This window comes from Notothenia rossii (assembly GCF_949606895.1).
Source record: "Notothenia rossii genome assembly, chromosome: 6".
NCBI lineage: Eukaryota > Metazoa > Chordata > Actinopteri > Perciformes > Nototheniidae > Notothenia > Notothenia rossii.
Window position 1 is genome coordinate 2,456,259 of NC_136909.1, and position 25,164 is coordinate 2,481,422.

Sequence of the window (25,164 nt, forward strand, 5' to 3'; positions counted from 1 at the left end):
CTTACGTGAGGGAAGCGTGTTTCTCTGCAGGGATGGCTTCCTGTGAGATGCCGTCCCTGCGGCACGGGGTGAGGGTGATCCCTCAGGAGAACAGCACGGTGGAGAGTGTGCTGCTGGCGGTGGGGGAACAGGTGGGACACGGAAACATCTCCTACGCATCCCGCATGAATAAAGCTGTGGTGGTTTTTGTAAAGAAGCAGGAGTTGGTAAGCCAGTTAATTGAAAGTGGTTTAAACATAAATGATGAGTTTATACAAGTGTCCCCGCTGGCAGTGCCTTCTACCCGGATTACCATATCGGGAGTCCCTCCATTTATTCCCAACGAAACGCTGGAGAAAGAGCTCAAACGCTACGGGAGAATGGCGAGTGGTTTCCGCACGGTGAGTCTGGGCTGTAAAGACACCAAGCTGAAGCACGTTCAGTCTCTGCGGAGACAGGTGTTTATGTTTTTGGACTGCACATCACAAACACTGGATGTGTCTTTCCGTATTAAATATGAGGAAGGTTTCTACATGGTGTATACGAGCAGGGGTGTAGCTGGAAATTCTGGGCCCCATGAAAGAATCTATTTGTGGGCCCCCAATCCATGCGAGTGCGCATTAGCGCGCACGCTAAAAAAAATGTGGCCATTTATTTATTGATGAAAACGCATAATATGGTTTTTACCTATACATTCGGATCAGCAGTTCAGCACCAGTTCAGGATGTCGCATTGCGTTCATCTTCAATGAATGGACCAATGCAATAGTCTACCAAACAACCTTGAGTTGCACTAGCTAGGCATATTTCCCCTATTCTTGTGACAATGTTTTCTGATACTCAACATACAAAAGCTGTTACTTGTCCTGTCTCTCTGTAATCCCATCTCCAACACAAATAGTCTACTCAAGCACACTATTAGGTTGACAGACACTTACATTTTGATGTGCTCTGTAGTATACAATCGTTCCCTGCTTGGATATACCTTTTACGAAGCAGATTTTGAACTGTCGCGGGCAGAGCACTAGCTTTTTTGCTGTAGCGGCCGGGTTGCTGCCTTTCTCAGCAGAGTGCTAAAGCCCTACCTGTTACACGCGCAAGTAATTCGAGGAGGCGCGAGTGACAAGTGTTGAGTTATTGGTGGGGACAATTCAGAATTCTTGGATACTGGTGGGGTCAGAACCTTGCGTCGACCCCCAAAACGACACGATGAAACCCAACCTCGAAAACCCTGTTGAAGTTAATGAACTGTAATGGACTGCAAGAAATCAACATGTACTGACTATCAACTTTATCTTCTGTCTATTTAATTGAAAATTACACCCAATACAGGAATGAACAAACAAAAAATCTCAACATTCTTTGACTTATTAAATTAAGATTTGAACAACACAAGGACAAAAGTATAAATTAACTGAAGATTTGAACATAATTATAAAACAATAAACTCTCAGGACATGAACACACTTACAGCAAACAATGAAAAATGTAGTGCGAGAGGACTATGCATCAGATAGTAATTGTTCACAATGTGGGCTGTAGCCTGTCAGCTTACTATAGGGAAACATCCCACAATCCTGTCATAGACTGGATTTTTATTCCTAAATCCCGAACGCCAATCGCCGGACCTTCTTGGTGGCAAAATCTTTTACGAGCTCTTTGAAATCAAGTGACAGAGCCAGCTTGCTTTCAATCGATAACATTGCAAGGCTGTTCAACCTCTCTTGCGACATGGTAGATCTTAAATAGCTCTTGATAAGTTTCAACTTACTAAATGATCTTTCACCACCAGCTACGGTAACTGGGAGCGTCAAGAAAATTCTGAGGGCAATGCAAACGTCTCCAAAAATGCTCTGGAGTTCCATCTTGTATATTGCATTCAGTAGATCAAGAGAGCTACAATCAGGGGGGAAAGTGGCAGAAAATATTTTATTGAGATGCCTTATCTCACTCTCAAACTGATCTGTGAGATCCTGTGAGTATTTCTCCCTCAGTGGCTGACACACAGAAGCCATGACACTGTCACTCAACTTCCCAATTTTAAGTATGGCAGCAAATTCTTCAACAATATTTGCTGTTGTTTGGAACCGAGTGTCCAAGTCACTTATGATCTGGTCCATGGCAGTGAGAAACACAGTGTTACGGAATGTTGTTTCTGGCCTATCCTCCTGACCTGTTCCTTCAGCAGTTTCATCATGAAACCTCTTCCTCCTCCTCTCACGGCAAAGTTCTTTTTTGAAATGAGGTGGAACCTCCATTTCCTTAGCTACCATTGATGCCTCAGACAGAATAGCATCCCATCCATTTCTGAGAGTCTGCATCTCATCTCTTAGTGCAGCAACATTACCTGCCTCCACCTCTATTGAGATTTTCCCTGACTGGAGTATCACATTTCTGTCATCAATAGATTGCAATACTTTCACCCAAATGGTGAGAAGGACAATGGCATCAAATGACATGAGGTAGTTCCTCAGACCAACAGCTTCAGATCTGGCCTCACCTGTGAGACTGCATGAGCTCAGTATGGTAGCAAGGGCTTCAATGACACCAGGTAGGTGCTTTGCTACAGGTTTCACAGCATCAATTCTCGCACTCCAGCGAGTGTCAGATAGCCTATGTACAGAGCAACCTGTTTTCTTTTTGTATATAGACCAACGAGATGGACTGGCACTTACAAATGTGTAGAGGCGGTTAATGTAACCAAAAAAGTTGGATACTTCAGGGCTCGATTCTGCAGCATGCACGCCTACCAGATTCAACGTGTGGGAGGCACAAGGTGAGAAAGTAGCAAGATTATTCTTTTTCAGTATTTGTGCTTGGACTCCCTTGATTTTCCCTGACATATTCGCCCCATTATCATACCCTTGCCCCCTGCAATCACTAATGTCTATCCCTAGATCCAGAAGCACACTCTCCATCATGCCTGCTATTTCACATCCTGTTTTTCCGTTGAAATCTTTGAATTCAATAAATCTTTCAGTGATCTCCCATTCGCCTGTGTCTTCATTATAATGTACATATCTTATGAGCACAACATTTTGCTCGGTGTGGGAAATGTCAGGCGTTGCATCACAAATGATTCCATAGTATATGGCATCCTCCCTTTCCGTCAGAATGGTTTTTAAAACCTTTCCCCCACACAATTCAATAAACTCGTTCTGGATGTCTGGGCTCAGATAATGAGTTAGCTGGCTTCCTTTTTTGGATGTCCTGATTTTGTCTAAGTGGTCTTTCAAGAGTGGATCATATCGTGACAAAAGTTCTAGCGTACATACAAAATTTCCATTGTGGACATCGCCCAAAGCATGCGTTTTACCTCGGAAAGCTAAATTCCTCGTTGCCAAGTGCAGAGTGACATCAAGGAGTCTCTGCAAGATAGCTTTGTTTTTCTCAATTTCAGACTGTAGCTCTCTCTGCAACTGATGATCAACGCCACATGCAGTCATAACCGAACACTGTAGGTGTTTCCATCGCAAATAACAGTCCCTGTGATTCCTACTTGTTTCATGGCTTGGGAATTTATCATACATGCGACGCCACTCGACGTCACACATCTTGTATCCCTGGTCACTACTCAAAGCACTAAGAGAGGGTATTTTTTGCTCCTTGGAGAAAAGAACACATGGTATGCAGAACAGTGCATTTGCACTTTCACTGTGAATCAACCAGTCCCTTTTCACTTTTCCCCTACCCTTATCTGCTTTGGTGTATTTCAAGTAATCTGGAAATCTCTTTCCCTTTGAATCATGTGGAATTTCTTGATCTGTTTCTCGCATTGCTAATTTCTTTACAATAGTTGCCCTGTCCTTGTCACTCATCCTAGCTGGGAACAACCCTGGGTCAAGTGATAGCAGATCTTCTACCTCAGACACCACTACAGGTGGCTCAGTATCTGTGGCATCCTGTGTCGGAGCCTCACTTTGTCCCTGACATTGACTGTCCATAGCTGCTTCCTCCTCATCTGTGCTGCTTTCATGGTCCTCGACCTCTTCTTGTACTGGTACCTCTGCCTCTTCACCTCTGCTCTCCTCGTTGGCTGCCTTGCTCGAGGGCCATGGCTCTAGAGTATCCATAGTGTACATAATTTATAAAATGCCCTATAATAGTAATAACACAGTACAGCTCGAGCTATCTCTTAATTGTTATAATAATAATAATAATAATAATAATAATAATAATAATAATAATAATAATAATCATTTGTATAGATATTTTTCAATTGCTCAAATCTAGCTATAGCTACTGTAACAACCTCAATTTAATGTGCCAGTGGTCAATGGTATTGCAATTACTGGAAGAACTAGAGTAACTAAATGTGAATATTACCTAAAGTTGTATTCAATGCATGGTAAGCATATTTAAAATCTGTTTGTTAACCCCAAGCCCTGCTGCTTTACCTCCCTCTCCTTCAACTGGGAACCGGCCTGAGGGAAGGGGTACTGATCCTGAAGCCGCATCTGTGCATTAGAGCAGATGTGATTAGCATGTAACATTATACAGGTTAGGTTAGCTAGCCATAGCAAAAGGGCATAGCTGCTGGATACAAATTCACTGGGCTCATCGACACTCATCTAATTTTTGATAGCAACAGGTAGCTAACGTCAGCCACAAAATGTTGGCTAAGCTGTTATGGGCTTCAAAACAAGTTCTGTGAATAAATACCTTTCTTGTGAAAATACTTGGTGACTATCTGTCGACCTCTTTTATTATTTTCCTCTTGCTGACGTTTTTTCTTTCGTTTCTGAGCTCCTGATTCATGAGCTGTAGAGGACATTTTCCTGTCAGTCTGTTCAAGCTGCAAGCTGCTGGTGCACTGCTGTGCCGCCTAGTTATAGTTGAAAGTGGGGGTGCAAGATTAGTAACTGGCAGGCAAGGGGTGGTTTGGAGTGGGTCAGGCACGACCACCTCCATGGCAGAATTGTTTTAATTTAATGAACACCTGTACGTGCAATTTCCTGCAATATAGAGCACAGAACTGTCTCAAAATCCTATGGGATCCTAAAGGATTCCTATAGGGTTCCAAAAACGTATAGAGATTCCTATAGCATTTTTTGACTAGGGATGTTATCCTAGGTCTCTTTCTCACTTCCTCTGCCTCCTCCCTGAGTCTGCACAGTCACCACATCATTCTACATTAAGGAGAGCAATACACTTATGAGTACACTGAACTGGTTTGAATACACAATCTTTATGCTACTCTGTAAAGAAAGGGAGAGAGGGGGGAATATATTATCCAAGTATTTGTGTCTTAATTTGTTATGTTATCCTACACTTTAAGCTGACTGATATTTCCATTACCTGTAACTCTTGTGTCTCTTTCTCTCCTTCTCTGCCTCCTCCCTGAGTCTGCACTGTCACCACCACATCATTCTACACAGGAGAGCAATACACGTATGAATACACTGAACTGGGTTGAATACATGATTTTTTATTTTTTCTGCCATGTTCTACCTGGTTGGCTGGCTGGCTACACACACACACACACACACACACACACACACACACACACACACACACACACACACACACACACACACACACACACACACACACACACACACACACACACACACACACACACACAGTGTGCAGGTTAGTTACAGTAGGAGATGGGCTTCTATCATATTATCTTCTATCATTCTATAATTCATTCTTCTTTTATTTTCATTTCAGGTAGTTGTACCTTAAGAGAATTGAAGGCTGGCATCTGTAAATGCAGATAGATATAAGTACTTTATTCTTATTTTATTATCATTATTTTCTTTCCAATGAAATGAAATCAGAAAATAAGTGGTATATGATGGAAAATATGAAAGTCAATGCTTGAAGGAAAATGGACTTCGGAAAAGTTTTTTATTTTGTATTTACTGTTCTGTAAAAGTCTTGTCGAATGCAATGTTTTATGTTTTGTGTGGACCCCAGGAAGACTAGTTGTTGTCATGCAACAGCTAATGGGGATCCTAATAAACTCAAACTCTAATGGGCTTCGATCTACCAGGTAGCTAGCTAGTCAAACACACACACTGGTTGATGTTACTAGCTAGCTAGCAAACGTCAGCTAACCGCTAGCTAACATAAAGAGTGACCTGTAATTCAATGCAGCGAAAATGAAGAGAAGGTGATGATTATAAATGTGTTTTATTGTATTGAGTGGTAGAAGTAAAGACATGTCTAACATATTCTTTGTTTGAACAACTTACTGAAAAGGTTTGCCACCAATGACAGACTGTTCGCGGTGATTTACACTCAGCCTACCTGCATCAGGACTGCTGTGGGTGGGAGGCAGTTGATCAAACCATTGTGAGCGAAATGCGGGGGGGGGTCACAATCTTTGGAAACTTAAAAACTCGCTATTAAGTGTCTATAATCAGCACAAGTTCTTTCATTGCGTATTATTAATTCGATTGAAATTACACACTTATGTTTACAGTGATATATTGGGGGGGAAATGTCATATTTTTCATATGATCAAAAAGTGGGGGTGCAAAAGCACACGTTTGCTCCCACAAGGTCAATTGTGGGGATGCACCTGCTCCGCTTGCTCCATTGCTCAGGCGCCCATACCATGCAATGAATGAAGGGAGGGGTGCTCATTCTGTCAAACAGAGTAACAAGCACCTGTTTGTTTCTTTTGGGACGTTTTTTTTTAATACAGGCAATTATACTTTTGAGTCATTTACATTAACTTACTTTAGGATAATAATAAAACCATATTAATAAAAAGATAATAATAGTGTTCTCTGGGCCCCCCCCCCCCAGTGCTGGGCCCTTGGAATCATCCTAACCTCCCCCCCCCCAGCTACGCCCCTGTATACGAGTGCTGGCAGTGTCAAGTGTTTTGGTTGTGGTGACGTGGGGCACAAGAAGATCGCTTGTCCGCAGAGACTGATAGCAGCAATTCTATTGGAAGGAAATATTGTGAATGAGAGTGGAGAGGGAACCAGCGGGGTTGCTAGGCCCGTGCGGGGAGCTACCGGAGCTACCTGTTTCCGGAGCTGACGTACTCGTGTCTGCAGCCGCCGTGCCCGCTGTGCCCGCCGCGCTCGGTGCAGCCGTGTGCGCAGCTGCAGCGCCGGGGGCCGCGGTGCCCGCTCCTGCTACACCCGTGCCCGCTCACGCTGTACCCACACCCGGTGCAGACGTGCTCGTGGCCGCCGTGCCCGCACTCGCTGTGCCCAGTGTAGCCGTGCCTGTGCCTGTGTTGCCCGCAGCAGTGGTGCCAGGCGGTTTTGTGTTTGGTCCCATGATGGCCGTTAAAGCCGCAATGTCTGTGGGTGTTAAGCCGTTGTTTGCGGGGATTAATATGAAAGCAGTTGTGGAGGCTGAAGCTCAGGTCAGGGCTGGATGCAGAGAGGGTGTGATGGAGTGCTCAGAGCAGGAGCTGCAGGTTGTCTCTGGGAAACAGGCTCAGCTGTCACAGAAACTGGACAGTGAGGCAGAGCAGGGGGGAAATCAGCTGGTTATGATGGAGTAGATATGGAGCATGACTCTGAATCGGATAGTGTCTCCGTATCTGACAGTGTTTCTCAGAGTGAGGATCTCTACTCTTTTCAACAAATCCAGGAGTTTCTGGAGGAAACTTTCGGGAAATCAGTAAATGTAAAAGATTATTTCCCAGATGTTGAAAAGTTTATTAAGTCAGCCAAGACAATTCAGAGGGTTGTTGGGCTAGACTTACTTGATGAAAAAAAGCGGTATCGCCTCAAGAAACACATCACTACACTGAGGAAAGCTTTAAACAAAAAGACCAAAGTGCCTAAAAAAAGGAGTCGTAAATAATTGAATATGATCATACAACACCGGGTGTTTCCTCCTTACTGTCTTTTCCTATCTTGTTTCTTAATGGCCTGTCTCTCTTCTCCTCACATTCAGGGTTTAAGGGTAGCCTCATTAAATATGAACGGGGGCAGAGACGCTCAAAAGAGAGCCTTAGTAACAGAAGTTATTCAACAGAAAAAGTTAGATGTAATATTTCTACAAGAAACTCAGTGACAGCAGAAATGAAACTGACTGGGGTCTATGGTGGGGGGGGCCGCACGTCCTTAGCCATGGGACAAATTTGAGTGCAGGAGTAGCTATTCTATTCTCACCGCTTTTAAATATAAAAATAATATCCAGCACAGAGGTAGTGAAGGGTAGAGTTATTCTAGTGAGAGCTGAAATAGATGATTTTCTGATTAGCTTTATTAATGTGTACCAAACCAAGGCTCTGAGCGTGAAGAGCTCTTCAAAGTATTGGAACAGAAAAGAAGTGATATTGGTCAAGGGGAGTTTATTGTTTTGGGTGGAGACTGGAATTGTTGCACTGACTTTACTTTGGATAGGACTGGAGTTGAGCCACATCTTCAGTCTTCCTCTGTATTGTCTCATGTTCTAAAGAAAAGTGATTTAGTGGATGTGGAGGAGGATGCATCCTACATGCCAGCAATACACATGGGTTCAGATATCAGGTGGTAGAGTTAGTGCAGCCAGGTTGGACAGGTTTTATTTACCCAAGCCCTTTTCTGCTCGGGTTACAAACTGTCAGATCATCCCTGTTGCTTTCACAGACCATCATTTAGTTTGGATGGAGCTGATCTTATCTTCCAACGGGAAACCCAGATCTTTTTGGCATTTCAATAAAAGATTATTACATGATTTGAATTTCTGTGAACATTTTCAAATGTTTTGGGCTTACTGGAGATCTAGGAAAGATAGTTTTTCTTCCCTTACTCAGTGGTGGGAGGTAGGAAAAGCCCAAGGTTGTTTGTCAACAATACAGCTCCTATGCAACAGCCAACATTAAGAGAGCAGTGGAGAGTTTAGAAAGAGAGATAATAGATTTGGAAAGTGTCTCACATGCTGATCCACAGAATAATGCCAGTTTAAAAGGAAAAAGACAGGAGCTTAACTCCTTTATGCACGAAAGAGCCAAAGGAGCTTTAGTCCGAGCCCGTTTCACCAAACTCCAGGACATAGACGCACCCACCGCCTTCTTTTTCAGTTTGGAAAAATCAGTGGTAAAGAGAAAACAGATGTTGTGTCTGCGGCTTCCTGAGGGAAAGGTGACCACGGAGCCGGCTGAGATGAGGAAGCATGCAGTAGATTTCTACACAGATTTGTTCAAGGCTGATGAATGTGATGTGGATTCTGCTGCAGAGCTTCTGCAGGGACTTCCTCAGCTGAGCTCAGAGGAACAGAACACGCTCAGCTCTGAGCTGACTTTTGATGAACTAACTGCCGCTGTGTCTCAGATGGCGTCAGGAAAGGCTCCTGGAATAGATGGATTATCATCAGACTTTTTGAAGCATCTGTGGAGTCTTAAGGGACAGGACATTTTGGATGTTTTTAAAGAATGTTTTGAAGAAGGGATGCTCCCAGCTTCCTCCAGGCGTGCAGTTCTCTCTCTGCTTCCTAAAAAAGGACACTTGCCCTCTCTGAAAAACTGGAGACCAGTGGCTCTTTTATGTACGGACTATAAAATCCTCTCAAAGGTTTTATCAAACAGATTAAAACTTTTTATTGGTCAATTGATTGTTGTGGATCAATCGTACTGTGTGCCAGATAGGTCTATGCTTGATAGTTTGTTTTTAATGAGGGATGTCTTTGACATATGTGTGAGGGTACCTGCAGTCTGTGTTCTTATCAACATGTGTTCTGTTGTTCATCATCAACTCATGTTGGAACTGAGTCCAGTTTGAATCTGAAATATAGTTTCATCTCTTTGATGGTGTGTCTTTGACCTCTGTTTGATCTTCTGTCCTCTGCAGACTCTGTCAGGCTGCTGGGGGGGACTGGTCTGTGCTCAGGCAGACTGGAGGTGAAGTCTGACCCGTCTAACCCGTCTAACCCGTCCTGGTCCTCAGTGTGTGAGGCTGACTTTGACCAGCAGGATGCTCAGGTGGTCTGCAGGCAGCTGGGCTGTGGGGCTCCTTCAGTCCTCCAGGGGGCGCTCTATGGAGAAGGGGAGGCTCCAATGGGGACCAAAGAGTTCCAGTGTGGAGGCCATGAGTCTGCTCTCCTGGACTGTAGCTCAGCCTCAGAGAGAAACACCTGCTCACCTGGCACAGCTGTTAGCCTCACCTGCTCAGGTAGAGAGGAGCTGTGATTGGTTCATTCTGTTCTCATCAAACTCTCTTTATTCTCTCTCTGATCTCTCTCTTGTTTCTCTGCAGAGCCTGGTGGTGTTCAGCTGGTGGGAGGAGAGAGTCGCTGTGCAGGAGACCTGGAGCTGAAACATCAGGGAGAATGGAGACCAGTGGAGGGCCGTTACTCTCTCTGGACCCTGAAGGCAGCAGGAGTCGCCTGCAGAGAGCTGGACTGTGGCTCTGCTGTTTCTGTGGGACTGAGAGAGGAGTCCTCAAGGAGATCTGTGTGGAGGATCAGACCTGACTGTGTTCAGTCTGGATCTCCTCTGAGGGAGTGTGCAGCATCAGATTACTCTAACTACTTCCTGAATCTCACCTGCTCAGGTAAACCCATCAGTGACTCTCTCTCTCTCTCTCTCTCTCTCTCTCTCTCTCTCTCTCTCTCTCTCTCTCTCTCTCTCTCTCTCTCTCTCTCTCTCTCTCTCTCTCTCTCTCTCTCTCTCTCTCCAATTCAATATGCTTTATTGGCATGAATGTCAGGTGAAAAATATTGCCAAAGCGTCAAGGATATATGATAAGAAAAAAAATACAATTCATTCATTAAAGAATTTACAACAATGTATTACAAAACCTCAAGTGTCAAATGTAAAAAGAAAGAAAGGAAGAAAAGAAAGACACATGAAGTAGAGGAGCAATCAGAGTGAGCTGAGAGGAACAGCTGTTATGTGTTGTTGTTGTTGTTGTTGTTGTTGTTGTTTCTTAGGCTGTGACATGCGCTCACATGTTTCTCTGCTTCTATGCTGCTGGCACTATTTTCTCCAAGTACATGTTGCATTTTATTCTGGTCAGACAGTGATTCTCTCTCTCCACCTGTCTCTCTCTCTCTCTCTCTCTCTCTCTCTCTCTGTCTCTCTCTGTCTCTCTCTCTCTCTGTCTCTCTCTGTCTCCACCTGTCTCTCTCTCTCTCTCTCTCTGTCTCCACCTGTCTCTCTCTCTCTCTCTCTCTCTGTCTCCACCTGTCTCTCTCTCTCTCTCTCTCTGTCTCTCTCTGTCTCCACCTCTCTCTCTCTCTCTCTCTCTCTCTCTCTCTCTCTCTCTCTCTCTCTCTCTCTCTCTCTCTCTCTCTCTCTCTCTCTCTCTCTCTCTCTCTCAATTCAATTCAATTCAATTCAATTCAATGGGGCTTTATTGGCATGAAAGTTAAATTAAACAATGTTGCCAAAGCATCACAATACAAAATAATTAACAACATTAACATACATTTCAAATGTTTACATATTATTGATGATATATATATATACAGTGATACAATTACATTTCAACACGTGTGTGTGTGTGTGTGTGTGTGTGTGTGTGTGTGTGTGTGTGTGTGTGTGTGTGTGTGTGTGTGTGTGTGTGTGTGAGTCTCATTCACTGTCCCTCAGGTTGTGGCATGTGTATACATATTGGGCAGCAAGGTGTGCCTTGTCTCCTTCTCCTAGGAGTACTCTCAGTCTTGAGAGGTCATCAACCTCCTTGAAACCTGGGATTACAGAGTTCAACTTGTTCCAATAAATGCTCCTTACTTCGTTGAATGTTTGGCACTTCAGGAGGAAGTGCATCTCTGTCTCAGTCTCACCTGTCGTACAGTGACCACATGTTCTGTTCTCTTTTGGTTGCCAGGATCTTTTGAGTCTTCCTGTTTCGATTGCCAGTTTGTGGTCACTGAGCCTGTACTTGGTTAGGATCTGTCTCTGCTTTCTATCTCTGACAGTAGAGAGATACTCTGCCAGCTCATACTCTCTGTTTAGAGCCAGGTAACATTCTAATCTACTTTGGCTTTTACTTTCTTCTTCCCAATGTTGTAAATAGTTGTCTTTACATTGTGTTATAATGCGTTTGACTGTGATTGGTGTTTGGAGAGCAGTGTTGTTGAGAGACTGGTCAGAGTGGCTCTGAGAGGGGGCAGCTAGCCTCAGCACCAGCTGACATAGGGGACTCTTCTCTGGGGTTAGCTCTTGGCTTTGGAGGGCTTTGGAGTGGAGGCTGTCTCGGGGGCTGGATCTAAGGTGGTTAAAGAATGTCAGTGCTCTCTTTTGAGTGTTAATGATCAGTGGGTATCTGCCTAATTCTGCTCTACATGCATTTGTTGGTGTTTTTCTCTGAACACGTAAAATGTATCTGCAGAATTCTGCATGTAAAGACTCTGTTGGATGTTTGTCCCAGCGGGTATAGCTCTGGTGACTGAGTGGACCCCATACTTCACTACCGTACAGCGCAATGGGCTGGATCACACTATCAAAGATTTTGAGCCAGATTTTAATTGGAATTTGGACATTATAAAATGTTCTCTTAATTGCATTAAGAGCTCTTCTGGCTTTTTCTTTGAGTGCATTCACTGCCATGTTGAAACTTCCTGATGCTGTTATGGTTAAACCGAGGTAGGTGTAACTCATACTATGTTCCATGATATGATTATTTATGGTAAACTGGTATTTGTTCTCCTGACATCTGGGGCGTTTTTGGAAAACCATGACATTAGTTTTCTTCATATTGACTGCCAGGGCCCAGTTCTTACAGTACTGGTCTACTATGTCCAGCTGTTGTTGGAGTCCTTGTTCAGTAGGAGACAGCAGAACAAGGTCATCAGCATAAAGCAGACACTTCACCTCTCTCTCTAGGAGGGAGAGGCCAGGAGCAGCACAGTGATCCAACTGAACAGCAAGTTCATTTATATATATATTAAATAAAGTGGGACTTAAATTGCAACCCTGAGGAACACCTCTTCTCTGGGTGAAGAATTCAGTTTGTTTGTCTCCAATTTTAACAGCACACTTATTCCCTAAATACATTGATTTAACCAGATCGTACATTTTGCCCCCTATACCACAATGTAGAAGTCTATAATAGAGCCCTTCGTGCCAAATAGAGTCGAAAGCTTTTTTGAAATCAATGAAACAAGTGAATATCTTACCATGTTTTGTTTGGTGTACATGTTTGTTAACTAAAGTGTGAAGGGTATATACATGGTCGGTGGTGCGGTGTTTTGGAAGGAAGCCAATTTGATTTTGACTCAAGATGGATTGTCGGTTAAGGAAATCTTGTATTCTTTTATTTAGAATACTACAGAATAATTTCCCCAGACAGCTGCTGACACAGATGCCACGGTAGTTCTTAGGGTCTGATTTGTCTCCACTCTTATGAATGGGGGAAATGAGCCCTTTGCACCAGATGTCAGGAAAACATCCTGACTGCAATATGATATTGAACAGCTTTAATACTGTACCCTGCATCTCTGGGGTGCTGCATCTGAGCATTTCGTTTTGAATGTTGTCTGGGCCACAAGCTTTCCTTGGCCGGAGAGATTGTGTCTGTGTGGTCAACTCTTCCCAAGTCATTGGGAAATCAAGGGGGTCCTGGTGGTCTTTAATAGTTTCTTCTAATGTTTGGAGTTTCTCTTTTGTAATACATTGATCTGAATTCATTAGATTTATTGGTATGTCTTTGTACAAACTTTCAAAATGTTCTCTCCAGATGTCACCGTTTTGGATGGGTAATGCTTGCGGTTGTTTTGTGTTGAAGTTGCTCCACAGATCCCAGAATTGATTTTGATCAATGGCTTTCTCAATATCCTCAAGTTTCATGTGGGTATCAGTTTGTTTTTTGTTCCTTATTGTACATTTATATTTGTTTAAAAGGTCATTGTATCTAATGCGTAAGGCTGGGTTGTTTGGTTGCCGATGTTTTTCATTTGCTATTTTTCTCAGGTCTTTTCTGATGGTCATTCCTGGTCAAACCATTCGTCAGCGTTTTGCCTTTTAACAGGCTTCCGCTTTTGTTTTACAAGGTCAGCTTTAATAGCTGCCTTGTGAAATATCATATTGATATAATCAATGGCCATGTTTACACCATCTTTGGTAGGAACATATTGATTTTGGTCAAATAGTGACATGTCATTCATCAGATCAGGTGAGTTCAAGGCCATGGTGAATTTGTCTCCACTGTCTGGGGCCCATCTGTAAGTAGGATTGAATGTATACAGCTTACTGGGTCCCCTTGTTGTGTCACTCATTGGACCTGAGACTTTAAAGAACACATTGATTTGGTTGTGGTCTGAAAAGGGGGATTGCTGTCTGACAGTGAATGCACTGATAGTGGAGGGGTCCATGTCAGTGATTGCATAGTCTACTACACTAGACCCTAGAGCTGAGGAGTATGTGAATCTCCCTAAAGAGTCCCCTCTGAACCTCCCGTTCACTATGTACAGGCCTAAGGCCCGACAGAGATGCACTATCTCTTTGCCATTCTGATTGATTTCAGAGTCAAGGCTGTTCCGATGGCTGACGGTTGGTGGGTATATAAAGTCTGTCCTTGGCAGCAGGGTGGAGACCACAATGCGGGTGTCAGGGAATTCCTTACTGGCCTGCTCCGCCATTTTCCTCACTGCCTCAGCAGTGTCCCTACGGAGGGTGTGCAGGTCATTTGTTCCCGTGTGGATCACCAGGTACTGAGGGCTCCTGAGGGTCTCCTTTTTCAACAGCTTCATGGCCTGGCCTGGGGGGCTGCAGTGTTTAGACAGCACCTTTTTATCAGGGAAAAGCTTTCTTGGGTCCAGGAACTTCCCGTTTGAGTCAGCCAGCAGGACCACTTGTGGGTCTTGTTCTTCCTGCTGAGTAGAGGGAGGCTGGGATGGGCAGAGCTGCCTGTGGGCAGCTGGCTGTGTGGGTGTATCAGGACGGGCCAGGGTGTTGTTGGGCTGGGTGCTGAGCAGAGAGGGTGGGCCAGGGACACTGGCAGGAAGAGTCTGTGTCTCTCTACTCGTCATTGTGAGGACTGATGAGAGTTTCTCTGTCAGGTGCTGGACCTGCCTGGTGAAGCTCTTCTCTCTACACTCAGCATCCTCCCTCACCTTGGCTAACTGAACACGGAGCACACTGTTCTCCTGTTTGAGTGCCTCTACACTTCCTCTGAGGTCAGATGCCAAAGCCTCGTTGTCGCTCTTGAGCTGCTGGAGGTCCTCTTTAAGCTGCTGCAGAGTGTTGTCTGGGGGACCAGACTGCCTGGCCTGGGTCCGCTCTTTGAATTCTGCAAAGTCCAGCTCCAGCAGGGCCATACTCTCCTTCAGCCGATTGTTGGAGCTGGCCGGTGTGGGAGGGGCAGAGATGGACAAGGTGTTGGGGTTCTCTATTGGGCTCTCATCACCTTCGCTGTCAGAGGGGACATCAGAGGGGACATCAGAGGGGACATTGATCCTCTGTCCACCTCAGCTTTCAACAGGGGGAATGCCTCTTGGAATGACTCCAGGTTGGCTTCATTCCCTTGGACCATGACCTTTCCTTTGGTGTAGTATGTGATGGTGAGCAGAGGGTCATCTTTGTCAAGGTGTTCATCTTTACACATTTTTAATCTGCCTCCTGAGCCGATGCCCTCTCTGGATACGTATGCATAATTCCTGCACAGAGTATCTTTCCAGATGTAGATGGAATCAGTGAAGAATATGAGGTTCTTCTTCCTTCCTCCTTTTTGTTGGGCATAGTCAGTGAAGAGGACCTCTGGGTTTCCACACAGTGTCTTCTCCTTGTGTTTGTCCTTGGCATTTACACTCTTGCATTTAGCAGGATATTCAATCTCTCTTCCCTCTGCTCTGAGAGCTGAGAAGTTCTTTTTTGCCTGCTGGACAGTTTCCATGGCGACCACTTGTTTTGTTCCAAAGAGAGGCTAGGCTAATTAATTAGCTTACAAATACTTTTCTTTTCCTTTCTTTTTATCTTCATGAAATAATTCACAGTTTATAATGTTCCGCTACCTTCTTTGGTGCAGCTCCTTCCAACAGTGGCAGGTAACAGCTGGCAGCCCACAGCTAGCAGCCCACAGCTAGCAGCCCACAGCTAGACGGTTGACAGTTGTCAATTGGTAGTTGAAAGCTAGTTTGTAGTTTCAACTCAAAAATACATCCAAAAATTGCGTTTCTTCCTCTGGTTTCTGTCGATCAATGTCGTTAACTCTTCTTTGGAGTTAATTCTGCAGATTTTCCTATAAAATGTCTCACTTTTTAGGTCCAATTTCGATTTTTTGTTCAGGAGCTCATTTCTGATGCAGCTTACTCAAATCAAAACTCTCTCTCTCTCTCTCTCTCTCTCTCTCTCTCTCTCTCTCTCTCTCTCTCTCTCTCTCTCCAGATAAGCTGTTTCAGCCCAACATCTCTGTGTCCTCCTCCATGTACGGGGTCTCCGGGGCCCAGCAGCAGGGGTTCCACGTGTTCAGAGGCTCCACCTTCACCATCAGTTGCTCCATCCAGCCTCAGTACCCAGGAGGCTCCTTCCTGCTCAGCTCCTCCACTCACAACGACACCCAGCCAGCTGTCAATCACTCTGCCCACTTCCTGTTCCTGGCTGCAGAGCCCGCCCACCAGGGAAACTACAGCTGTGTTTATCACGTTTCTCAGGACTCCTCCTCTGAGAGCCGTCTGCTCTCCGTCACCGTCACAGGTGAGCTGTTAGAGTTTACTGTAGGACAGAGCGTGATGCTCCCCAGGAGAACGCTGGTGAGGACTGAGTGTTTTACTGAAGCAGTCACACCCTTACATCACATGTAGCTTTCCAGAGCAACGTACAATAAGTGCAATGAACCGTGAAGACATGAATCCAGAACACACATTCTCCAGTCAGCTGTAGTTTACATTGGAGTATTGCCATGAGTACTGAGTGTTCAACAGATACAGCTAGCAGCTTCTCCCTTCAGTCCTACTGTCTGGTATGAACAGGAGAAAGGGTTGGGGTTGAATGGAGATCTTAAGAAGATGTAGTTTATTGTAATATAACTGTAGAGAGGAGTCTCCATGCTGAAGTGGGTTCAGGTCTCTTTGTGTTTGCTGACTCTTGATGTGATGGTGTTCCATCAGGTCCAGAACCTTTTATCATCCGAGCCGTCGTCCTGCCGCTGACTCAGCTGCTGGTGCTGCTGGTGAACATCGGACTTTACTTCTACTGCAAGGTACGGAAACATGTTGTTGTTCCACTGACTGAATGATGAGGTACTGAAACATGTTGTTGTTGTTCCTCTGACTGAATGATGAGGTACTGAAACATGTTGTTGTTCCACTGACTGAATGATGAGGTACTGAAACATGTTGTTGTTCCACTGACTGAATGATGAGGGACTGAAACATGTTGTTGTTCCACTGACTGGATGATGAGGTACTGAAACATGTTGTTGTTCCACTGACTGAATGATGAGGGACTGAAACATGTTGTTGTTCCACTGACTGAATGATGAGGGACTGAAACATGTTGTTGTTCCACTGACTGAATGATGAGGTACTGAAACATGTTGTTGTTCCACTGACTGAATGATGAGGGACTGAAACATGTTGTTGTTCCACTGACTGAATGATGAGGGACTGAAACATGTTGTTGTTCCACTGACTGAATGATGAGGTACTGAAACATGTTGTTGTTCCACTGACTGAATGATGAGGGACTGAAACATGTTGTTGTTCCACTGACTGAATGATGAGGGACTGAAACATGTTGTTGTTCCACTGACTGAATGATGAGGGACTGAAACATGTTGTTGTTCCATTGACTGAATGATGAGGGACTGAAACATGTTGTTGTTCCACTGACTGAATGAAACAGTGTGTGTTATTGAACAGGAGTGATGCAGGAAGTCTCACTGTGTGCTGTCATGTCTCTCCAGGCCACCAGGGGGCGGAGGCCGAGCCGACAGGAGGACATTGAGCTGGATGACCTGGGTGTTCCTGCTGAAGAGGAAGGAGCTCAGGGAGCAGAGTAGCAGCTCCAAGGAGCTCCTCTCACACACATGGGTTCATCAGCTCTTATAGCTTTTAACCAACGTTAGAAAATATAGCTTTCACTCTGAAAGTCACCAGCACTGTGTTAGGGCCTCATGTTTCCTGACTTCCTGTCAGCTCCAAGCCCATTGGTTCCCACTGAAGATGAAGATCTTTAAAAAACATCACAAGTTAGTTTGATTTAGAAAAGTCAATGCAGTCGGTGCAGTTTGAAACCAGACACACCAACCCAGGCCGCTCAGGAACTAAGTCGACCAATTAATGCCATATATTAATGTTCACATATCCTCTAGAAACAGTGTTACAAAACCCAGTGTTTGAGTCTAATGTAGTGATCCCTGAGATAACAGGAGGAACGCGTTACAGCGCCACCTAGTGTTGCATTTGTAGACTTCGACCACAACAAGGTTTTTTTATATTCAATCAACAAATGAAACAAAGTACACTTTTTAAAATGTTACGTTTTTCTCAACAATTCATCTGATCAGCGAGACAGGATATTTGATCCCCTCGTGGGTCACATGGGTCATTTCAGCAGCAGGAGCAGATTTAGCTGATCAATATCCAGATAGGAATTGAACAAAAGTAAATAGTCCAAACATTTCTTATTTCACAACAACGCTGATGTTTTTTTATTTCAGAAGAATTCAGCTTGATTTTGGTCTGAAGAGATTGTTTGTAAAAAAAAAAGAAGCTTTTTCAGAGAAATCTGATTATATTTGTAATTTGCCTAAATGTATAAGATTTTAACTTTTCTTTAATGTTCTTATTTCACATGTACTGAGCTCAGTTTGGAATCATTTTCAATCATTCAGGATTTTTCTTACGTTATATCATGTTTTATGTTATTTTCTGTATTTTGTAGTAATTGAGCTGTTTTTAAGAACTCCACCTATTGGAGAGCATTCCCAAATCCATAAGATATTAAATACTAACATGTTGTAATTCAAAATGTACATCATTTCGTAGAAGTTTCCTTTTTGAAAGGTCATGTGCTTTGTTATGTGATCAAGATGTGCTTGTTTTTGTATTATTGAGGATTGAACTTATTTCACAAAATGATCAATAATATGTAATCATTACTTTTTGGACTTTTATGAAACATTTACATTTCTTTAAAATTTCACTTTTTTCAAAGAACTCAGAATATTTGTGTGATTTAGGATTTTCCCAAATTCAGGAGACTAATTATTTCGAACTTAAAATGTTATCATTGTCCGTAAACAAGTGTTGTGATTTTGGAACCGAGAAATGTTTTTGCTTCATAAGAATTTTGAGTCATTTTGTTGTTTTTTGCATTTCTGAAGAATTTAGCTTTGGCCTATTAAGGTTTTTAGATGTGGCTTTTTTTAACAAATGTTGTATTTGAAGATTTTTCATGATTTTGCTTAAATCTTGCATCACAAATTCTACTTGATTTTATCATGAAGAGTTTTGACCAATTTGGTTTCCATGAGATTACGATGAAGCAAATCGTCTTGAATTCTGAACACAGCAGAATCCTCCAGAAATCATGAGATGTTCAACATCACTGTAATAAATGCTGTCATTTGCTATGTACCAAACAAATAATAAAACTTCTTTAAAATCCATGAAAGTCTGAGAGTGAGCTGATTTCAAAAGTGTTTCTCCTGGTTGGAACATGATGTGCTTGCTTTGTTTCTGTGTGAGAACTAAAGCTCAAGGCTTTAGTTCTAACAGGTTGGTATTGAAATCATCTCTGAGTCAAACAGGGCCGGCCCTTGGCGTAGGCAGTATAGGCGAATGCTGAGGGCGCATCCATCCATGGGGGGCGCCGGAAATTGGGGGGAAGAAAAAAAATATGAATACTATTAACAATATTTGATAACAAAACAATTTCCCAATTTGGGATCAATAACGTATATTATTATCCTATCTTAACAGAACTAGGCATACATAGCGAGTTAGTATTGAAATCATCTCTGAGTCAAACAGGTGTTCTCCACAGCGATGCAAAAAAAAGTATTGATCAGATTAGTTATTATTGCATTACACTAATTTATGAACACTTTATTGCAAAGAATGTGCAGAAAAATCATCTTTGAATTCAAACATAGCACATACACAAATTATAAAGAAATCCAATTATAAATAAATCAACAAAAAGGGTTAGGGTTAGGGTTAGTGTGACTCCCAACCTGAACATGATTTCTGGTATATTAACTTTAATAAATAACAATGTAATACATATGAAACATACAGGTCAATATCACCTTGCTATTGGTAGCTGAACTGTCAACACCCCAAAACATATTCTTAGATAGAAACACCTCATTTTGAGTTATTTAGACTTAATTAACACTTATAGTTTCATGTCTTGTTTCATAAGAATAGATCATATCCATTAAGTGTTATTATGGGAGAATTACTATTCTTGTGGTACTGCTGCCTTATTAGGCCCATATTGAGCATATTAAGACTCGTGTACAACAACTTCCTGACTTACAATCAATAAGCACTAATCAGAGGGTCATTGAGGGGAAACTCTCCACTAATGGCTTATTACGTGTAGAATATGGTCATGTAGAATAAGGCATTAATAAGTGTTTTATAACGACTAACCCTTGGATGCATAAGTGGGTCTTTTTGGACCCCGTGAGGTGGTTTTCTTGAAGAACTTTGTAATTAAAAATTGTTATCATTTCATATTCCAGCTATTCCTCAAAAACATGTTTTGGATATCATGCCATTCAAATTTACATTTTAAGAAATTATAGTTTTTGTATTTCTACCCCAAGTCTCCATAAGGGGGTCAAAAATGACCCGCATGCATTTCCTATGGGATCCTCTGGGAACCTTTTATTCTTATCACCTGTTGCTGTCAGGAATACATTCACTGTGGAACACACAGACGACATCACAAGTGACACCTCTCAGGAAGATTATTTTATACAGAAAGATCTGAAACCTGTCAGTATAATAATAATAATAATAATAATAATAATAATAATAATAATAATAATAATAATAATAATAATAATGATAATACATTATATTTGTATAGGGCTTTTCAAGGACTCAACATCACTTTACAATATAAGGGAAGGTTAGGGTGGGGGGTCAATCGGCATGGATTGATGGGGGGGCTATGAGTAGACCAGAGGAGAAGAGATGAGTTTTGAAAAGGGACTGGAATGCTGTGAGGGTCTCAGAATAGCGGAGATCTTTGCATCAATATGTAAAAAAAATGTCTAAAATGTTAAATAGTGAAAAATTAAATATAAAATACTTCTAGTGTGAACCTAAATATAATACTAAATATTATACAAGTGATCTTTCTGAACCAAAATGGCAAAAAGGGCATAAAAACACATATTATTCTAATACGGGTCCTTTGTGACCCACTTATGGAAGAGTGTAGGGTCCAGTCACTCGGGCATCTAAGGGCTAATAAAGAGCCAATATACTGCTAATATGCATGTTAGTTAACAACTAGTTGATGTCTGCAGGTTATTTGTTCTACTTTTGAGTAGTTTTGCAGTGAAGTGTAGCATTGAGTGAATGCACTGAGTCCCTGTGTTTACCTGCGCTCCCTGCAGCCACCAGCAGGAGAAGCTGCAGCTCAGGACTCACGGTGCCGGGTCAGAGACAGGACCGGGGGACAATCTGCATCAAAACAAGTCATTCAGAATCAGATCCAGATGCATCTCATCGTACATGTTATCACGTCTCTCTCCTAAAGCCTGAGTTCAAGTCTGCACTGCTAACATGTACAATCTTGCCAAGTATAGTTGTCTAATTTCTAGTCAGAATATGTCGTTACACTTGATATAAGACTTAATAACTGAAGTCTTGTTTTTAGGCAAGGCATCTTAAGCATCTTTTTGAGTCAAAGTCTCTTAAAAACGTCTTATTTTAGAGGAACATCTCCAGATAACATCAGGAAACAGAATCTAAGCATTTCTGGCTTTTCTTGTTACAAATTCCCTGATTCTGGTCAAATATAGTTCAAAAATAAGTTTCCCCAGCTAAACACAAGATCTCATTTATCTAATTATCCCATCTTCACTTCAAGAAATCTCACCAAGCCATCTTGTTCTTCTTCTATTGGCAGATCTGTTCACTTATTAAAAGAGAAAACACCTTGTTTTTATTATATATTGACTTGTTTTTGGAGCTGCATCTTTTACAGTGTGTCTGCACTTTCTGACATTACTCTGTTCATATTCTGATATTATTTGTGTTGTCGTTTCTGAATATTCTTTTTGTGTGCTATTGGAAATAAACAAACTAATGAAAACTAATCCAAGCAGCACATAGTAAACTAAAAAGGAAATCAGCCAGCCAACCATTTGTGGACCTTTTGTCGGTTGAACTATCGATGTGATGGATTTAGTAGAGAGAATAATGGATGCCCTTTCTTGTAATGTAAACAAAAGTGGAAAATAATTTGTATATTCAAACCTAATGTAAATGCTTCTTCCCGTGCTACGCCCTTTTACAATTTGAAAATTGGGTGAGTACTTTTTATATATGTATTATTTGTGTTGGAGGTAACATTACTTTTAATTATTATATATGTCACGGTCTGTCTGTGTTGTGTTTTGTCTGTCTCTGGTTTCCTGTTTTATTTTGAAAAGTGTTCACCCCCTAGCCTCATCCCAATACCCCTCCTCGACTCCTCTCTTCGGCCCCGTCTCAGGTCGGTTAAATGAAATCCTTGCTTCCCTCACTTGCGTCGTTTCCCTGTGACTAGTCCCTCCCACCAGGGAAGCATGGAGAGATGCAAGGAAATCACGAGAAGCAGGGAAATGATTTTTAAGAGCAATGAGACGTCCTTTCCTCTGGAGCGTCACGTGAAGCGACGTCCGTTTGTGATGATGACGCCGCACAGCTGTTCGTCTGACAGCTCTTTTGTTTCCACACACACCCCCGCCTCTGTTCGTACACATTTGGCTTGTTTGAGACGCGTTGCGGCTCGCCTCGAAAGTAGTCGAGAATAGCCGATCGCAGCCGGGGGAGGTCTCAAAAAGCTCGCCTGAAGTCGGACAGCTCCGAGCCGGCTTCTTCTTCTGCTGCTGCTGCTGCTTTGCCTTCTTCTTCTTCTTCTTCTTCTTCTTCTCTCGGTATTTTGGATTGCAAACAGCTTTAAGGTGCATACCGCCACCTCCGGAGTCGGCGTGACTCGGTTTGAATTTATAAAGAATGCACACGTGTTTAATCGTTAATGTCAGATATGTACTAAGTAAATACATTTGTTCCTGCTCAAGATTTGATTCAACTTTATTGTTATTGCACAGATTAAAGGTACTGAGACAACGAAATGCAGTTTAGCTTCCAACTAGGAGTGCAACAAGCAGTAAAGTGAAAAGTAATGTACACAATCTACAGAATAAAATAAAGAATGAATTGAATGATGAATAAACAGTGAGGGGTATGAATACACTAGATACACACAGCAGCCTGTGAGCAGTATGAACAGTGTGTATGAATATGCTAAGATATATAAAGTATAAAAACGGTAAGCAGTGCAAATATAGTATAACATATATAGATATTCATTTCATGATGATAAACATTGTGGAACAATTACGAAAAATGTTAATGGAGGGGGCGACGTAAAGCTGACACAAAACAACAACTTTTGCCGAGCCAATTGGAGAGTTTCATCAGCAGCACGTTGTAAAAACCACCAATGAGCGCTCAGCTCGAGATACCAGCGAGTCGTTTCCCATCAAGCATTTCGCCTCCGCAGCCCGTGGAGAGGAACTGCGCCGCCTCGCCGCGCCTCGCTCTCAAGGCTGCGGGCGTCTTTGTCCCGCAAGATTTCAACGTCTCATGTAGGCGAGCCTCCAGAGCAAGTCGGACAAAATGAACCATCATGCAACGCACGAGCAAGACGTTGATGGAAATTGCGCAGGTCTGCGCAAGTCTCGCTTGTCTCAAACAAGCCTACGTACTGACATAAACATTTGTATCATCTGTTGTAGACGCAAATACATTAAATAAAATAAGAAATCATTCTCAAAAAAGATAAACGCCATTCTTAAAATGTATAAACGAACAATAGTTTGATTAATATTGATTAGAGTGCACAAAATAAATAAAATAATTGAGAGAAGAAAAAGAGATATGTTATCGATCAAAACCCAGTTAGATTAACATTCATTGGATTGCACACTTTGTCTGTTTGTGTGGATATGTAGCACATTAACATTTTAATAGCACTTAATGACTGACTGAATGGAAATGACAATAAATGAAAATGTAAAACGAAAAAAGCGATCATGAAAATGTTTCCAAAAAATGAATAAAATGATTTTTGACCACTTTGTTGTTCAGATATATCACATCTTTGTAACTAAATGAAACATGAATTGAAACAAAACACAGTTTAAACTGAGCAGTGAGTCCCGTGAGGTTCATGTATTTTCTTCACTCCGCTGGGAAACTGCTCTCCTGTCAAGAACAAGAAGCATGAGATCAGTGCATGCACTGCATCGTCCAATCAGTGAGCGATACACAGTAAGGGGGCGGGGCGAGTGTCTGAGGATTTCATCGGAGGATGGACTGGTGGTTCCTCGGTTATAGCTCCTCCATTATCGATCCTCGCTCCTCAATCCTTGGTCCTCCGGCAGAAAAAGAGCCATGGGACGGTACTCAAGATGGCGCAGACAAATCAACTTCCGGTGAGACCGAGGACCGAGGAGCGAGGTAATGAAAATAGTCGACCTGAAACAGGGCCTTCCCCTCCTCCGGGACTTGACCCGGAAATCGATCAAGACACGCCATTTTGAAGGACGTCCCAATAGCTGAAATGCACACGGAGGAGTCGAGGAGGGGTGAGGGAGGAGGGGTGAGGGAGGAGACGAAAGGGAGGATACACGCGAGCAGACTACGCGGAAGTGTTTTCACTACTCGGGAATTATATTATTATGTGCAATTCATTTCTAAAAGGCTTTCACATTACTATAATTATATTTATATTTAAATGTAGGCTACATTTTACACCAAAACGGAACACAAAAGCAGGACCAACCATCATACATTGAATTCCTTGACTAACAAGAGAAAGATTCATTCATTTAAATAAATGTTTAACAACCAATGGGCCGGTTCTAAAGAGTTATTCAGTTAAGCGCGATGAGAGGGGATACAGCTGTGCACATGTCATCATTAACGTCATCTAAGAGTGACGTTTGAGTGAACGAGGAAATCCCAATGAATACCTGAGGACTCCTCTGTCCTCGCGTCACCTCCTCGTGTCTCTCGCTCACATCTTACGGAGGTGGAGCTAAGATGCAAGGAAGGGACGCGAGTGAGGGAAAGGAGGAGTCAAGGAGGGGTCGAGGAGGGGTATTGGGAT

At 42.7% G+C, this 25,164-nt stretch overlaps 2 protein-coding genes and 1 long non-coding RNA gene across 4 annotated transcripts in view; 2 read left to right on the forward strand and 1 right to left on the reverse strand.

Moving 5' to 3' along the window:
• LOC307042907 (scavenger receptor cysteine-rich type 1 protein M130-like) overlaps positions 1-25,164 on the forward strand; it is a gene marked incomplete at its 5' end in the record, with an annotated part of 104,190 nt that overhangs the window by 12,112 nt on the left and 66,914 nt on the right. The window contains 3 exons of the mRNA XM_079687065.1: positions 31-162; positions 249-380; positions 9,728-10,048. Of these exons, the coding sequence (XP_079543191.1) occupies positions 31-162; positions 249-380; positions 9,728-10,048 (585 nt within the window). The remainder of the gene's footprint in view (positions 1-30; positions 163-248; positions 381-9,727; positions 10,049-25,164) is intronic.
• On the forward strand, positions 16,203-20,605 carry LOC307043330 (uncharacterized protein). The gene is made up of 3 exons (XM_079687710.1): positions 16,203-16,512; positions 16,926-17,017; positions 17,723-20,605. The coding sequence occupies exons 1-3, from the start codon at positions 16,242-16,244 to the stop codon at positions 17,816-17,818; spliced, it is 459 nt and encodes a 152-aa protein (XP_079543836.1). The 5' UTR covers positions 16,203-16,241; the 3' UTR covers positions 17,819-20,605.
• Positions 19,193-22,951, reverse strand: LOC307043335. 2 transcript variants are annotated; one of them, XR_013809343.1, is made up of 3 exons: positions 21,883-22,951; positions 21,383-21,464; positions 19,193-19,604 (listed from the first exon to the last, which is right to left on the reverse strand). It is a non-coding gene; the product is annotated as an uncharacterized lncRNA (long non-coding RNA). The 2 variants fall into 2 exon arrangements; XR_013809344.1 differs by having other exon boundaries at positions 22,532-22,914.

Excerpts from the sequence above, each read along its gene's own strand:
- LOC307043330 (XM_079687710.1), top strand. The coding sequence starts at position 16,242 with ATGTACGGGGTCTCCGGGGCCCAGCAGCAGGGGTTCCACGTGTTCAGA. Across the intron at positions 16,513-16,925 it reads GCTCTCCGTCACCGTCACAG|GTCCAGAACCTTTTATCATC; the intron begins GTGAGCTGTTAG and ends GTGTTCCATCAG. Across the intron at positions 17,018-17,722 it reads GACTTTACTTCTACTGCAAG|GCCACCAGGGGGCGGAGGCC; the intron begins GTACGGAAACAT and ends ATGTCTCTCCAG.